The sequence below is a fragment of the Triplophysa dalaica genome, chromosome 7 (assembly GCF_015846415.1).
Source record: "Triplophysa dalaica isolate WHDGS20190420 chromosome 7, ASM1584641v1, whole genome shotgun sequence".
Classification (NCBI taxonomy): domain Eukaryota; kingdom Metazoa; phylum Chordata; class Actinopteri; order Cypriniformes; family Nemacheilidae; genus Triplophysa; species Triplophysa dalaica.
Window position 1 is genome coordinate 1,123,773 of NC_079548.1, and position 18,163 is coordinate 1,141,935.

Here is an 18,163-nt window from a genome sequence, read left to right on the forward strand (position 1 = left end):
TGTCTATAATATGAGAAGTGCTACAACACAACTTTGAAGAATGGTTTCAGACGTTGTGGTTACAACAATCGTGAGACCACATCATTGGATGTGATACTACTCGCTCATATCTTTAAACAATACGCAAATGCTTCACCTCAATTTACATGACAACTTGTATAAGTATTTCTAACACTTCACATAACTCTGTGAGGAACACCAGATACTAAATGTATTGTATTAAGAAACATTTTTATCTCTAAACCAGGCTGCGAGAAACCTTTCTGCATCTGTTCTGCATTTTAAAGAAAACCAGTAATATTATCAATTAGTTTAATTCATAATCATGTCTCTGAGAATGAGGAGCACACTTCTCCTGTTGTGTCTTCTGACTGTCGTTCAGACCTTTGAGATTTTAAGAAAGACAGACTCAATGAATCATCAAGAGATCACAAGAACGGCCATTATACGTGCTACTGCAACAACCTGCATGAACACTGTTACAGGGTTCACAATGGTACGTATATGAACAGAAACATCTTTAGAACAGTATATCATGTCTCAAACCATAAATATGGTTGTCAAAGTTCTCTTTGCTCTGAACATTAATCATAAGACTATGTTTTTTTGGTTTATTTGTCTGAGCAGCCAAAAGAACTGAACACAAGGACACTGGCAGAAGCCTGCGGACAACATAGAGGTGAAGAGAAGCATTTTAAAAAGGCTATAAGAGTTATCTGCTACTACAACGTGAGAACAGACTTTAAACATCCGTTAAAATCAGAATACCACTTTGATAACGAGAATTTTAAGATGGGGGAAAAAACTCATAACTGATGGAATGATCAAAATCACCGAACAAGTGATGAGTCAGAGTTTTGATGACGCAAGAGAGACGCTCGGAGGAGTTCTGCACACCTTACAGGTGAGTGTAGAAAAACCATGTGTGAAATGATTCAAATCTCACTGTTATATTTATTACACGGCTCCTTTGAATGCATGATTCTGATTGGCCATTCATTACTGCAGGTTCATTATTCCCAGATAACACACGGTAAACTGGATGCAGCAAATCATTTTGACAGGTCTTATTTTGACAAATTAAATACAAATATGTCTTTTAATAACATATATGACATTATATTTGAAACTGATTCAACCAAATAGTCCGTTTTAAACATTTGAACATTGTTTCTTAAATCCAAGAGTAAACTGCTTTTCCTCACGGCAGGTCTGCTTTCAGTAATAATGAGCCAATAAAACATTTAAAATTAGCATTGTAAAAAATTTTTCCTCATGTGTCAAGTAGCCGTGTAATAAGCAAAATATTGAACAAGCAGCCGGCTGTTATGATAAAACAAGCCTCTCAGTGTGATACAAGACCCTCTGCTTTATGTCACACTGTCTGGGATTATTTCTGCCATAACAACCGGCTGTCTGTACATGATCCCTTACGTTGGAGATGAATACAACAATAAAGTTTAAACCATAGAGATTAAGTTTTAAGCGTTTATACTGGTTGAGAATATTTAAACATGCACTAACTCACACGCGTGTCGTCTGGCATGTGAAAGGATTTCTACAGTCACAGTAACTGGAAGGAGCTGGGAAACACCTCACCAAACACTGCTCTCATCAATCCAGATGAAGAGATAATGAACATTTCAGGTACATCACAGAGAAATATGTGTGTGTGTGTGTGTGTGTGTGCTCACCTGAAGAAATTCACTATTCATATTTCCGCCAGCTCACGACCAAGCAACCTGTGAGGAAAAATGTATAAACAATAATTGTGGGTCGAAAATTCTGCAAGATATTCTTGATAATAATATTCTGACATCAGGATACTTCAAGATCATCGGGACAAACAAACCAGCCGGTAACAATCATTTATGAGCAAATATTAGCCAGAAACGATACCGATGTAACCACTATACATACAAATAATGTCATTTCTTGACAGGAAAATGCAGTCATGGGGGACATAAAGACTCTACGACCGGCTTCATGAGAAGCTGGGATGGGATAAATAAAGATTCCAGTACCTCCAGTCACGGTTCACTACACAAGACTGCTGCAGATGTTGCAATTGAAGCCAGTGTGAAGCTGTTGGAGAACATTCAGGACAAGATCAACAACACAAACAACTTTCTCAGGTGTCAATAGCGGCTTTTCATTATTAATTTTTCATTATAAAATGTAACCAACAGTGAAAATATCTGACTGATCTACTTTCTTAACCGGAATTTGTGAAAACACCTCTGTGTTCTGTAATGAGAATGCATAACAATCATTTAAAACATTCCCAAAAACCAAAGACAATGTAAATGTACAACAACAACATAGCCGTGCAACTATTTGTTGTCATTTTTCCTTTTTCTATCATGTTCTCTTAGACTGGTGGGGCTTCATGAGAATAAACCAAAGGGAAGTTGGAAAGCTCTTCTGTTTTCTGCTTTTAAAGACAGATATCCAGATGCTAATGAGAAACCAGATGAAACTATTACAGAGGACATTCCTGAATAAATACATTGTCAAAACTTACAAACATTGTTATATTGTCATCTCAATATCCTTCTCTTTTCTCTTATGATGAAATGTGATGAATGAATTTTTGTTCGTTTGGTATGTCAGCAAGGACATCTTTTACAATCACTTAAAGCAACATGAAGTACAGGACTGTGTTTGCTATTGACTCTTGTAAATTGTCAAATATATTGAATGTTGTTTAAACCTGATTCATGATTCTGAATTTGTCTTTTCACTTTTTGAACTGCTCATTAAATCTCTGCAAACAAACTGTGTGCCTCTGTAAGTCTTCACAGACTTTATGTTCCAGAAAACTTTACTTTCTTCGTCTTGCTTTTTTTATAAAGAAATTCCACAATGTTGTCTTTCAAAAATGTGCCTATATTTTAGTCTCATCCAGGACTTAGGGTCAGGACTTAAAATCTCAAAAGCCCTAGCAGTTTCCCTTGCAATATCACATCCAAAACACCACGGAATTGCAATTTCTTAAAATAAAATTCAGACAGGAATTAAATAATTGAAATTGAACTCAAACATAAATATTAAACATAGTCATCATGCATCTGTGTTTATTAGAACAGCAAAAGCACAGCAAATATACAGTAAAAGAAATTAACAAGACGTTGCAGTTCTACTGCTATAAATGAAGGAAAAGTCCCACCTTCCTGTTCAAATGGTCCTTCATCAATGATCAAAGACTGATGATTATCACGAGGCAGATCCTCTCAGTGCTGTAACGCCGTTGTTGGTGGGAAATGTTATTGTAATGTCTCACAGTCATGAGCTGCAGTGTCCTCTCAAAGCCACAAGAGGCACTCTCCACATCAGCTGGACTTTCAGTGCACTTCAATTCACTTCATCCTTTGGACTCATTAGTCAGTATTGCATTCACCTGTGTCATGTTATATGTTGCACCTCAGGCTGTTCAAACTCAGTCGTTTTAGTCCCTCAATTGCAAAGTCTTTTTTGATATCGACTGCATTTCTGAGCTCTTTACGCTTGTTGGAGTCCCATGTTTTGACCCTGGATTCTTGTTTTCTGTGAATCTCTGCTGCCTGCCATCTGCCCGTCCTGTTTTTTTGTCTGTATGTGCATTATGTTTATTAAAATTGCATGTAGATCCTAAACCCCTCTTTGTCTCGGAGCAGTTTATGACATTATGTGTTCACAGTGAGAATTTTAGAGAAAACTTTCTTGCCCCATTTAAGGGTGGTCGCAGGTAATGTCATGACTGACACTTGACACAGCTTCTCTTAAAGGACTTTGAGGAATGTGAGTTTTAACAATAACATCATGTTCAAGGCCGCTGACAAAGAAGTTCATTCAAGTGTGCTATTAGTAGCCCTACACTTCTTTAAAACATAAAAGAAGTATACTTTCAGTTTAGGGGGAGAGCAGGGACGAAGGTGCAGTTTTTGCTGTGGTCACTCACAAGTGGGGTCTAGCTGTACCAGGTGGTATTTTGTTCAAATGTTGAACGACTTCTGTATAATTTCACCTTGAAGATAAGTTGCACATTGTTACTTTCCACCCCGTCAGTTGCATGGGTCAAAAGTAACACACCATAACAACAAAGAGTATAGATAACAGGAGGTGAAACTCAGTAGAACGTTCCATTGCAACACCCTGCCATTTCGGCCATTTTGGGGTGAAAGCGAATCAACTTTTTGCTGTCGCAATTAGCTACTTTGATAAAAAAAACACGTTAAAGCTGCAGTATGTAACCTTGGTATTTGACCACAAGAGGGCGCATTTCCAACAATAACAAAGGCGAAGCTTGATGACGCTATGAAGCAGGTGACGATGGGAGATGTCGTTTTAAATGCGTTTTCGCCATAGCAATGTATCTAAATTGGATAAACGAATCATGATCCCGGATGAGGTAATTTATTAGTTTTTGTATTACCTGTCTATCAATACACTCGCGAGAGCAGAGTCTCTGTCAAGTCCAAGATTGTCGCGCAGCTCTCTCCATCTCGAAAACGCCTGGCCGATATTTATCCTGGTTTTATTCCTCCGTTTGTCACACAGTCTGCGTGTATCCAAATATGGACGCTTCCGTTTTACTGGCACTTCAATACTCGCCAAAGAGTAATCGTGATCCATAACAACCACTTCCGCATTTGACCATGTGATATTCTGGTCTACACCGGAACAAAGTATAGAGCGGACATTGCGTCACTGAGAGGCGACATTTCTTTTCCGGGACGGCCAGTTATTTAAAATCGGAATTTCTCTGAAATAAAAAATCTTTAGAGACTTTTGAAATATTGTAAGTACACAACTGGAGGAAATATATCACACTGTGCAAGTTATTTTCTGAAATTTTATTACAAAATGATTACATACTGGAGCTTTAACGTGGAAGATGATCTCCGGGTGGCGATCTGCTTTGCTCCGCGCACAGCGCCCATCCATCACATTAGGCGTTTTTTTCTGAATACAAAGTTATTGTTGTATGCGTGTTCCAGGCAGCTTGTTCGTATTCTGTCTTTAGGCATTTCATAGTTATGGGATGTATTTGTTTTTGTCCATAATTTGTTAATAAAATAGCCTGGCTTAGAGATTGTGTTCCTTATTGTTTTAGCTCTGTCAGTATGTAACCAAATCGCAAATCCTTACAAGCTGTCGGAGGAAAACACAAAGAGGAGAAAGGAGGGGGAGGAGGGGGGGGTCGCGGGTCGTCAGCAGTCTAATATTGGGGGTCGTGGTCTGAAAAGTTTGGGAACCCCTGATCTAACAGACCTGTACACCTCATCGCAAAGTGTACATTTCAGTTAAATGATCAAGTTTACCCTCTTTAAACTTATGATGACTGAATGAGATGCGTAGGTAGGTCTTTATTATTGCAGTATTTCTGTTTGTTTTTTTATTCATTCGTTCATTTAGCCTAATAGACTATACTTGGCTCTGAACATCATTATCGAATAAACATGAGCGTTTCATGCCTCAATCATGTCAATAAATCACTCAAACAAAGGAAAAAGTCGGCAGGTGCTCCCACACTGAGTTCTGATCGCATCATTTCTCTCAAAACTCTACACAGAATATTAAAATGTGAGCGCGTGCCGGTTCCTTTTCCACATGAGCACTTTTTGACAGAAGGTCTATAAGTACCTGACATTAGAGACGCAGAAAAAACAAACATAACAGCAACGCCTCGTCTGTCCAATAGAGGGAGACACGTGTTCACGAAACAGTGACAGCGAGAACGAGCCGTGCTCACGCGCGCTCTGAAACCAACGTCCGCTTTCATCGGAAATGACGTCACGAGAGAGTTGGTGTTTAGATGTGACAGCTGGATGCTCCGTCAGATTTCCGCTTTAAACATTTTAATCAGAATTATGCACTTTAACACGCACGTGTCTGTCTGATCTTTAAGCTGTTATCTACAGAGCGGTAAGAGAAACAGATGGATTGTTTTATTCATCACGCTTGTCGAAGAATCATTATTTGTTATGTTAGCCTATGCGTTTAACTGATGACATGAAGAGTTTAGTTCCAAAATGAGTTAACTCGTCATGTTACAATCATGTTTTTTATTGTTCATTTCAATTATTATCAATCAAATTGTATGTTGGTTTGTTTTGATTTAAGCCATAATAATACAGCTAAGTTAACTAACACAATAAATCATGATTTAAATATATAAAATCATGTTTTTATTTTGTTTAATTGTGTTAGTTAGCTGTATTATAGCTGTATTGTTGACGTACATTAATATATACGTATATATATATATATATACACACACGTCACGCAAAAATTCTGTCATCATTTCCTCACCTTCAAGTTGTTCCAAATGTTTATAAATGTCTTTGTTCTAATGAACACAGAGAAAGATATTCGGAAGAATGCGTATAACCAACCAGATCTCAACAACCATTGACTCCCATAGTAGGAAAAAACAATGGTAGTTAAAAGTGCCCCAGAACTGTTTGGTGTTCTACATTCTTCAAAATATCTTCTTTTGTGTTCAACAGAACTGAAAAAAAAATTATTCTTCCTACTATGGGAGTCAATGGGGGGCAAAATCTGTCTGGTTATTAGCATTATTCCAAATAGCTTTCTCTGTGTTCATCATAACAAAGACATTTAGACACTCATTTAAAATGAGTTTTCATTTGTGAGTGAAGTGTCACTTTAAAGAGTAGAGCAGGTTTGTATTGTAACATGTATAATAGAGATGATTGACGGGTGATTATTTATCAATGCACTTCTGTTGGTTTCAGCATTTCAATGAATGAAAAGAGAGCTTGAGACAGACACCAGCAGTGATGTTTACAGACATGGATTATGACCTGGAGGAGGACAAACTGTGAGTATTACAAAATAAAGATCATTAAAAACAATAATAAAGTCAAATCTGTTTGTAGCTGCCAGTCACACATTTTTTTAAGTCCCACCCTCAACTTGCCAACGTTATTCTTGATTGGCTGGAAGAAGCGCCCACTGGCCAATGATTGCCGTCTTTTTGCAAACACTATATTTCTGGATGTTTCAGAGGGATTCCTACAGTTCCCGGAACAGTGACCCTGAAGAAAGACCCACAGAACCTGATTGGGATCAGTATTGGGGGCGGAGCTCAGTTCTGTCCCTGCCTATACATTGTACAGGTGACATTTGTCAATCACTCTTCAGGCTTATTCACACACATCCAACATTCTAAATTCTCACTGACACCGATCCGACAGACGCCAACAGTTCTCTCACACAACACACTAAAATCTCTTTCTGTGAACTATGAGTAGATATATTTAATGTGTTTAAGTATAAAAACATCTATGTGAGATTATTATCTTTGTCTGTACCTGAACATTGAAGACGGACAGACTACGCATTAATTTATCAACCGCAAAACTGCAGAAATCGATCTGAACAAACCGGTTGTGTGTCTGTGTGTCAGGTGTTTGACAACACTTCAGCCGCTCTGGACCGGACTCTGGCCGCCGGTGATGAGATCACTGGTGTAAATGGCAAACCAGTGAAGGGAAAAACTAAAGTAGAGGTGGCCAAGATGATCCAGGCAGTTCAGGTACAACATGTGATCACACAATACACCTCTGATGGGAATGTCTTATAATATTCAGCAGATTTTAAATTGATCTCTATGCCAAAGTAAGAAACAAAACCCTTCGTATATGAAATGATTTTATGACACCAGTGATTCAGGATAGCTGTGTAGCTTCAGAAAATTCAGTTCTCTTTTATCAATGAAAACTGTGACATTATAACCAGCTGTTTATGAGAAATGACCTCTGTGTGTCTGTAATATAGTGATGATGTGTGATTCTGTTTTTTTTATATGTCCTCATGTGTTTATATGTGCAGGGTGAAGTTGTGATTCAGTACAATAAACTCCAGGCCGACCCAAAGCAGGGCAAATCTCTGGATATCGGTATGAATTTCTGTATTACGGCGACTCTACATAAAATGTGTTTGCGTGTAAAAGTGTGTGTATTAGTAAATGAGACGTCTTGTGTTTGGCTGCTGAAGAACAGTGTGTGTGTGTGTTTCAGTTCTGAAGAAGGTGAAGCATCGTCTGGTGGAGAACATGAGTTCAGGAACAGCAGACGCTCTTGGTCTCAGTCGAGCCATTCTGTGTAACGGTCAGAACACACACACGTTACATACATGCACACATTCTGTCTCTCTGTGTTTAAAATGACATTAGCCTTTACGTAGTGTATATAATGGTGTGTGTGTGTTTGTGTGTAGATGGTCTGGTGAAGAGGCTGGAGGAACTGGAGAAAACTGCAGAACTGTATAAAGGTCTTTCATCCACACCACTGTAAACCTTCCATGTTTGACCAATGACTGAAGAGATTCATGAAATAAACCAAGCTGTGTGTGTGTGTGTGTGTGTGTGTGTGTTTAGGTTTGATGGAACACACGAAGCGGTTGCTCAGAGCTTTCTATGAGCTCTCTCAGACACACAGAGGTGAGATCATACACACACTCAGCATCATCATCATCATGTGTCTCAGTCTTCATCGTTCATCTGATCACGTCTGATCGTCTCTCTCAGCGTTTGGAGACGTGTTCTCTGTCATCGGCGTCCGTGAGCCGCAGGCCGCAGCCAGCGAGGCTTTCGTGAAGTTCGCTGAAGCTCACCGGAACATGGAGAAGTTCGGCATCCAGCTGCTGAAGACCATCAAACCCGTGAGAGCTCCGACCTCAGATCAGGTGACAGATTCTCTGGAAGAGTTGGTGAGCTGAGCGTGTTTGTTCTGTTCTTCAGATGCTGCACGATCTGAACACGTATCTGCACAAAGCCATTCCAGACACCAAACTCACCATCCGCAAGTATCTGGACGTCAAGTTTGAGTATCTGGTGAGAACATTCATTCACACGTCTGTTGTGTACACGTGTAGAGACGTCACGTGATGATGATGATGTTTGTGTTTCAGTCGTACTGTCTGAAGGTGAAGGAGATGGATGATGAGGAATACAGCTGTATCGTGAGTTCTCTCCACACAGATGATTCTGTGCATGTTGTTGTGTTGGATTGGATTTATTAGACAAGGCAGTAAAATACACTCATTTGTCTAGGAAAAAATACAAAAAAGGTTTAAAAGGTATTTTCATTGTGGTCCTTGATGTAATGCACAACTTCACTAGTAACTTTGGTGACAGTGACCTTTGCAAATACAATTTCACCCAACATCCTCATACACATCTACATCTACACATCAATCTAATGACCAACTTTTGACTTTGAAACTAAAACCAACAGCATCTGAAATATTTGTAACATTCACAGGAAACGTATTCAACTCTCGAGCACCTGAGTGATCAAAAGATCTGCGACTAAACATATTTTTAAAAGACATATTGTAATATCCATCAGACTCTGCCTATAGTATTATAGTATGTTTCCCTAAAGAAATATGAAGAAATATGTTTTAGTGTTGTGTCTCTAAAAACAGAATTTATAATGAAGCACATTAAGACTTATGACAACTTTTGTGTACGATTATGTAATGATTGGAACCGAAGTGATACGGTTGATAAAATTGATTAAGAGAATTAATTCATTCTGGTACACAACATCAAAACAAATGCACAAACCGTCTTTATTTTCATCCACATTTCGTGAATCTGAATGTCTCATGATGATGTCTGTGCGGTTGGATGATGGTCATGAGACTTTTACACAGAAGATGAAATGTCAGAAGTGTTCCTTGTTTCTGCAGTGGTGTTGTTAACATGAACATTTTCAGAAAAGAATGATTTATAAAAAGATGATTTTATTACAGTTTAAGCACATTCAGTAAACTGCAGTTTTATATCTCAGAGACAGTAGGGTTAAATATGTGAGAATTGATTTGAATCAGAGCATAGTTATAAAATAAACCCCTCTCTCTCAGGCTCTGGGAGATCCGCTGTACCGCGTCAGCACCGGTAACTACGAGTACCGTCTGGTTCTGCGCTGTCGTCAGGAAGCTCGCGCTCGATTCGCCAAAATGCGTAAAGACGTCCTGGAGAAGATTGAGCTGCTGGATCAGAAACACGGTGAGTTCAGATCGCCTTCACGTGTTCCTGACACGCTCTTCTGTGTCTCATCTGTGTCTCGTCTGTGTCTCCAGTTCAGGACATCGTCTTCCAGCTGCAGCGCTTCGTCTCGGGGATGTCTCGTTACTATGACGACTGTTACGGCGTTCTGAAAGAGGCAGACGTGTTCCCCATCGAGGTGGATCTGTCCAGAACCATGTTGAACTACGGCGGGCAGAACCTCTCGTATGAGGACGAGGAAGAGGAGGAGAACCAAGGATTAGAAGAGGATCTCCAGCAGACTGAGAATGGAGCGGAGAAACTCATTGATGATGAATGAACGAGTGAACCAATGAATGAGTTAATAAAGGAGTAGTTCACACTAAATCGGTCCTCTAACTTTTAGGGTGAACTTCTCCTTTAAACTAAATGAATGAATCAGTTAGTGAATCGCTTTAATGAACGAACGGCTGGTGAACAGGTGAATGAATGTGTTTGCTGTGGGCTTCAGTTTGGGTTTAAAAGTGGACAAATATTGAAGTATTTGCATTATTTTGTTTGTAGTTAAAGCATTTCAAAGGGAAAGGACCAAAACTCTGATGAAGTCTTAACAGATTTCATGGGTTCATGTGTATTTGCACACAATTGATCTTCTGCCTTATTGTTTATTTCCGTCACTTAGAAACACTGGAGGAATATATGTGAAAGTTCTTCTGATCTGCATTTGTCAGTGTTGTTTCTGTTTCTGTCTTGTTTGTTTTGGGGGTTTTGATGGGATTTGAATCTTTTGTGGTATTTTCAGGATGATGTTGTTGTGAGAGGGTTGAGGATGTGAGTTACTGTCATGAATCTTCTGTATTCTTTAAATTATCAAATGATGAAGGTGAAGAGAAGCATTATTTAAACAAGAGTAAAACGTCTGTGAAATCTGTTATATGCAAATGAAAATATAAATCTAACTTTATTGACATTGAGAACTGAGTTTCATTGCAGATGTTGATCTGAACAGATGTTATGTGTGAAGCCTGATGTGATATTCTTCTGTGACAGACACACAAGCATCAGATGATATTACACACTCATGTGTGTCTGACTGGATTACACTTGTTTGACTTTATTTGAATGTTCTTTCTCTTTTCATGAAGGTCATGTGTGACTTTCATAATGAAGTGTGAAATCTGAATGTGGTTTATCTTTCTCAATAACTGCTGTCAGATTTCACAGTTATACTGCAGTCATGACACAGTTTCTCTAATATTCTCTGAGCTCATATTAACCGTTTAATCTACATTTTAACACAATAATTGAACATTTAACTCTCGATTTGTAGACTTGAGGTATTGAAGTAACGTAAACAGCAGACTTAGATATAATTTAACAACTATATTTACACCGAAAGGAAACAGTTAGGCACATTTTTTTGATAATCTGATGACTCTTAGCTAACACTGACAGATCATTGCATCTTAATTTAATTTGTTTGTATTCACCAACAAACTCCTCTTTCCTGAAATCTGCCTCGTGTTGTGTATTTCTAAATACACGCAAAACGCGATTTGTACTGTTTTGCCCACATTTATTAAGAAAAAGTAACACGTCAGTGTTGTTTAATTCGCACTTTTTGTTGAGATGAAGCTAAAATAAATCAAAGGAGCGACATAAAACGATCCGCTTCCGCATGTGACACGTCACGGTTCTGGATTCTCTCATTGGACGCGTTTATAAGCGCCGCAGCCCCTCCTCGAGCATCATGTGCCCCAGTGGCCTAATGGATAAGGCACTGGCCTCCTAAGCCAGGGATTGTGGGTTCGAGTCCCATCTGGGGTGAAGATCTTTTTGTTTTTTCTTTGACTGTCGTGATTTCTTTCAACGTGCGTGCGTGAGTAACGTTATAAAACTCGCGTCCGTCTTCACATCGATCGCGATCACGATTCTTTATCGCGGTTTGATCGCGTGAAGAGCTTTGACTCTCGGGATTTATCTTCAGTTCTCCTGCAGCTGCTGATCGGCGTCTTCACAAACACAAACATGACGCACGTGCGTGATTTTATTCTCGTTTGCTGTGTTGTCGTCACCGCGCGTGGAGACAGTAAGTGAACTCTGACTTTATTTAGCCTCGAGTCTCATAAAGCTCATGTTTCATATAAACACAGATCAGATGGCGGCTTTGTGTTAAACGCGAGGCTGTGTTACGCTGAAGGGTTCAAATTACTTGTTTTTTGTTTGTTTAACGGAGCTGCGTGTATTTTTTACAACTAATAATAATGAATGACAAAAACTCACGTGATTCAAGACAGATTGAACCGAAACCAAAGGTGTGTTTGACTTCACACGGCGTTGCGCAGACCGAGTGGAGTGTGACACCCAAGTATCGCGACAGTGTACTCTTTCAAGTGGTTCTCGCGATACTCCGGTATCATCCGCGGTCCAGTCTGCGCATCGCCGTATGCAATACAAAATACAATACAAAAATAGCACAACACACACACAGTTTAAACGATCCGTCAGTGCAAGATCTTAAGAATTGGAGAATTGTGTTGTTCTTGTTGAGATTGTTATTTTGGATTTATAGTCTAATCATCTCTAAACGTTCCCCTGTGGTAAAAACTGCAGAAGTTAATTTGAGGAAGTATATTTATACTGTCTGGGATTATAAAGGAAACAAAGTCACGTGATCTCAAAATAATACATTTATTCCTCATCAGAGTGTTTTCAGTTCTGTTTATTGTATATCTGTGTGTTTGTGCTCTAGGGCTGTTAAAGGCCTCGGCATACTGGGACTCGACCCATAAGGCCGTTGTGCTGAAGCAAGGCGTTCTGGACCCTCAGAGCGATGCTTACGGTTACTATAACGACACTCTCTCCTCCTCCGGCTGGGGTGTGCTGGAGGTGCGAGCCGGATACGGACAGACCGCTGAACCTGATGATGTCACGCTCTACCTGGCCGGATATCTGGAGGGTTTCCTGACGGCACCGTGAGTGTGTCACCTCTGATCATCATGTCTGGATCTCCGGTGGTCATCCAGAAGCTGAATGTTGTTCTTTCTGTTGTTTAGGGAGATTTACGATCATTATAGCAACATGTACCCACAGCTGATCAACAGCCCCAAAGCACTGGTGGCGGTCAAGCGCTTCATGGCGTGAGTATTTCTCATCCTGATTCAGATGACGTGAATCTCCTCGCAGACATCATGTGTTTTTATCTGTCTGTCAGGAAACAGGACGTCTGGTCCCGTCGGCAGGTGATGCGTAACCGCACGGATCCGTTGTGGGTTCACATGGGTCTGATTCTGGCTCAGCTGGACGGACTGCAGGCCGGTGTGGCCGACTGGGCCAAACAACAGGGGAAGAAAGTGAGGAACGTCTTTCATAAAGTTTACGAGCGAGCATCAGAGCGAGATGTTGAACACGCTCTTCTCTCTTCAGCCTCTGTCTCAGTTCAACATTCAGTTTCTGAACGCTGTCGGTGATCTTCTGGACCTGATCCCGGCGCTGGTGCCCGGTGATGAATCCACACTGAATCAGTACAAAACTCCTCCCATGGGTCACTGCTCGGCGCTCATTAAGGTGAAACACGCCACACACACTTCAGTGAATATCACCGGAGAGACTTATGTGCTCTGTTGTGTGTGTTTGTGTTGTTTCAGATGTTGCCGGGTTATGAGAATCTGTTGTTCGCTCACTCCAGCTGGTACACGTACGCCGCCACCATGCGCATCTTCAAACACTGGGACTTTAAACTGAGTGAACCTCACACCGCCACTGGAAAACTGTCCTTCAGCAGCTATCCCGGTACACACACACACACACACACACACGTGACCTCACAGACACACACACACACGTGACCTCACAGACACACACACACACACACACAGACACACACACACACACACGTGACCTCACAGACACTGACTGCCAGTGTTCAGTGGACACTAGTTTTCTGTGTTAAACACAGCTGCTAAGCGTACAGGTTCCATGTTAAAGCAGTATTTTGATCAAATGTAGTCGATTAAGCACCTTTAGGGCCTTGACTGATACAAAAATGCAAATTTAGTGAATATTTGGGAAGTGCTAGAGCTAGCTTTTTTCCGCAGGCGCTATCTAACCACGTAGTTCTACGCTATGCTAGTTTATACGTAAGCTAACTAAAACAGTAATTACCTATAGCCTCATATACATACTAGCATAGCAAGCACTTCATGCAAAAGACGTTGATGGTCATTTTAGCAAAGTTCTAGTGACATGTATCGTCATGTAATTTAGTAAGAATTGCAATCCCAAATAGACGTTCTTTCAGCCAATAAAATCACTCGGGCTCCTATAGGGCAGTGGTTCCCAACCTTTTTTCCTTGGCCCCCCCACGTACATATATGACAATCAGAGCCCCCCAACCCTCGTAAAAAATCTATATATGTGTGTGTCTGTGTGTGTGTGTATACACACAAAATTGCTACTCGCACACACATATATAGATAGTGAATATAAATAAATACAATTAAATGGTTAAGATGAGTAATTTGAAAGATCTTAATGATATTTTTACTTGAATACTCAAACAAATGTTAAGGTTAGAGCCGTGAGGGAACGCGAGTGATTAGTGTTAGTTGCGTGTTGCACCGGTCTCGCATCTCTCATGGAGGAGATCGGAAGCATAAAATGACGAGCGACAGGAGTGTACGACGAGAGAGGACCAGACCTGGACTTTTTGTTATGCTTTATAATGTTTGTGTGGCCGGCAGTCGACCGTGATGGGGGTAGCCGGGCATTCTACTTTCTTTTCGTGGTTTGTTTATTTTAATAAAGCCCTGTGTGAATGCCTGCTGATGGAGCCGGAAATTGAAAAACATATCTTATATAGCATATAAAGTTTTTTGACTGCATTATCTTGGCATTGTAAACACATGACTTTTATATAAAATGATTAGTGGAACATTTTATGCAACTTTATTTAACCTCAATGTATGTCAGCTCCCGCGCCCCTCATGTGAACTCTGGTGCCCCCCCTAAAGGGGACACGGACCCCAGGTTGGGAACCACTGCTATAGGGGACTGAATTTGAGGGGGGACCCGATACCTCATGATACCAGTGTCGTGTTCGTCATTCATGCGCATCATCTGGTGTAAGATAAAAGTGTCTATGTTATTTAAAGTCCCCGTGAATTGGAAGTTGCAATTGTTTTCACTTCCATATTTTAAAGCTTTTCCGTGTGAAATGTAATATCTTATGATAAAAATAGTTGGTGTGACTCTCACCTTTCTCTGCAATTTGATTGGATGTATAAAAACAGCTGTTTTGAAATGGTGTTTACGGATGCTCCGCCCATTTTAAGATGGATCGTCCCTACAGGAAGGAAGTGCGTTTTCAGATTTTAACTGACGATTATGAGGGTACATGAATTTTAAATACATTTCAGTGCTTTTGTAAGTTGCAAAAATAAAATAAAAATTTGTCATTTGAATTGATAAAAAAAAATCAGTACGGTCGAGCATCCTTGATACGAAAACAATCGTTTAAATGTCGTTTTCTTTAAATGCGCATTCTAGCTTTTTTATGTTTATTGATACTTAAGTCAATATTAGTATAGTTTTATTTATATATATTACATATTTCATGAATATTACATTTCATGTTAATTGTAGTTTAATGTTTAGATTTTCTGACGTTTTTTGTTTGATTTATAGATTTTGTTCACATTTATTTCAGATTTAGTGTCGCTTTAGTTTTTGTTTATTTAATTTTAGAGCCTTAAACTGATTTCTGATTAACATCTCTCGTTTCTGTTGACTTTGTTTTTCCAATAATATTCTCAAAAATATTTAAATTCAATGTGGATTTGGAAAATGTGTTCTTAGCTGACCTATCAATCATGATGTCAGGCCGGGGTCAGTATGAGACATGAAACATGACATTCACAACAGATCATGAACAGAGGACTGTGAGTAAGTTCATCATGATTAACACTTCATGTGTGTGTTTGTGTGGAGGGTTTCTGGTGTCTCTGGATGATTTCTATCTGCTGGGCAGCGGTTTGATGATGACTCAGACCACCAATAACGTCTTCAACACCTCCCTCTACTCTTACATCACTCCTGCCAGTCTGTTCGCCTGGCAGCGGGTTCGACTGGCACACGTGCTGGCACACACAGGCGAGGAGTGGGGACAGATCTTCTCTAGATTCAACTCCGGTGAGAAATGTCACATTGTAATGTATGTCAGAGGGTTTTTGATGTGTATGTTTCTGCTCTGGATGTGTGTATGTGATGGTGAATCTGTCCGTCAGGCACATATAATAATCAGTACATGATCGTGGACACGAGTCGAGTGAGTCTGGGCAGTAAACTGGAGGCTGGAGCACTGACGGTGGTGGAACAGATCCCTGGACTGGTGGAGTTTTCAGATCAGACGCAGACGCTGCGGAGAGGTCAGACACACTGTTTCATTGTGCAAAAGGGCCGATAACAGAAGGGATCGAACCTCCTTTCAGTGTTTGACAGTATTGGGTGTAACTAGTTACTAAGTGATTAGTTACTGTAATTTAATTACAAGTAATGTTAGGGATTACTGTTATTTTTTCTGTAATTTATAGTTACTTTGGATGTAATGAAACTAAATACTGTGCAATATATTCAATTGTGGAAAAAGTCTAACTTTAAAATGAATGCTTTAATTTGTAATTCTTACATTTGTATACTTTAGTCAGTTAATAACATTTTTTGAAAATAAAGAATATTTTATGTAGTTTTATATTATTTATTGAATTAAATAAGCAGTTTCGTGTCTGTCCTTGAATCACTTTACTATCAAAGTTGATGTAGGATATAGCAAGTAATTAGTAATAAGTGATTTAATACTTTTTGGAGAGAGTCATTTGCACAGTAATCTAATTACACTATTGAATATGTCATTAGTAACTAGTAATTCATAACTTTTTCATAGTAATTTATCCAACACTGGTTTGACACACAAAAGAGATCATTAGTCTTATCAAAGCTTAAAACGTTCTCCTCATCTTTTAAAAGACACGTTTATGTTAAAAGTCGGAGTTGTTTGCAGGTTACTGGCCGTCATATAACGTGCCGTTTCACCGTAAGATTTACCTGCTGAGCGGATACGAGCAGATGTGGAAGGCGTACGGCGACGACTTCTCTTACGACCTTTGCCCCCGTGCCAAGATCTTCCGTCGGGACCAGTCTTCAGTGAACAACATGACCTCCCTCAAACACATCATGAGATACAACGGTAACCGTAGCAACATCATCACCTCCCTTTCACTAGCATCTTTATGTGTGTTTTGAATCTGACGTCTGTGTTTGGTTCAGATTATAAGAACGATCCGTACTCTGAGGGTGACCCGTGTAAATCCATCTGCTGTCGTAATGATCTGCGCGAGCATCACGCAAGTCCCGGAGGATGTTACGATACCAAGGTCAGAACGTCAACACCTCACCCTGTTAATGAACGCTGATGGTGAACTCACGCTCTTTCTGTCGGCAGGTGACGGATCTTCACATGGCTCAGGAGTTTGTGTCGGAGGCTCTGAATGGACCGACCACAGACGGCGGGCTTCCCGTCTTCTCCTGGGAGAAGTTTAACGGTACTTTACATCAGGGTCTTCCTCAACAATACAACTTCAGTTTCGTCAGCATGCAGCCGCAGCTCTTCAGACCCTGAAAACACGTCTGTCTCTGTCTTAAATCTGGTGGTGATGATGATTTCTCTTCATTGTTTAAGACTTTTTTGTAATCCCATGAAAATTGTGACGCTTCAGTAAACTCTGTGATTTATCAATAAACTCTTCATGAGTTTAATCGTTTATCACTTCAGTTTCCATTTTCAATCCGGACGCTCAAAGACAACTACAATAAAGAGCTGATCGACTTCTCATCATTTAATCTCTCGGTCAGATTTTCCTCTTTTGTCTGAAGCCTGTCGTGTGTTGAATCTGCTGGAATATTTCTGATTGTTATAATCTCAGGTCACGGGGGAATGAACGTCGCATAGATCTGATCATATCTCAATGTTTCTTATATCTGTATTTTCAGCGTTTGTCTTGAGGTGAATGTGTATGATGTGATGCACTGACGGATCTGAGCACTAAATAAATCAACAGAATTTCCAAGCGTCTGTGAATGGATTCCTCTGAAGTCATGATGCTT

The 18,163-nt window shown here is 39.9% G+C and overlaps 2 protein-coding genes and 1 non-coding gene across 3 annotated transcripts; all 3 read left to right on the forward strand.

Annotated features, from left to right (window-relative positions):
- Positions 1-5,783: 5,783 nt before the first annotated feature.
- pick1 (protein interacting with prkca 1) lies at positions 5,784-10,971 on the forward strand. Its single transcript, XM_056752885.1, has 13 exons — positions 5,784-5,907; positions 6,741-6,826; positions 7,013-7,124; positions 7,415-7,543; positions 7,840-7,906; positions 8,028-8,117; positions 8,227-8,280; positions 8,387-8,449; positions 8,537-8,670; positions 8,750-8,842; positions 8,920-8,970; positions 9,880-10,024; positions 10,099-10,971. The coding sequence occupies exons 2-13, from the start codon at positions 6,786-6,788 to the stop codon at positions 10,341-10,343; spliced, it is 1,224 nt and encodes a 407-aa protein (XP_056608863.1). The 5' UTR covers positions 5,784-5,907; positions 6,741-6,785; the 3' UTR covers positions 10,344-10,971.
- Positions 10,972-11,740: 769 nt separating this feature from the next.
- On the forward strand, positions 11,741-18,137 carry plbd1a (phospholipase B domain containing 1a). Its single transcript, XM_056752284.1, has 11 exons — positions 11,741-12,092; positions 12,756-12,978; positions 13,060-13,143; positions 13,218-13,356; positions 13,430-13,570; positions 13,651-13,795; positions 15,992-16,192; positions 16,288-16,428; positions 17,061-17,246; positions 17,327-17,433; positions 17,502-18,137. Exons 1-11 carry the CDS (start codon positions 12,032-12,034, stop codon positions 17,676-17,678), a joined length of 1,605 nt encoding a protein of 534 aa, XP_056608262.1. The 5' UTR covers positions 11,741-12,031; the 3' UTR covers positions 17,679-18,137.
- trnar-ccu (transfer RNA arginine (anticodon CCU)) lies at positions 11,758-11,830 on the forward strand. The gene has a single exon. It is a non-coding gene; the product is annotated as a tRNA-Arg (tRNA).
- Positions 18,138-18,163: the final 26 nt, after the last annotated feature.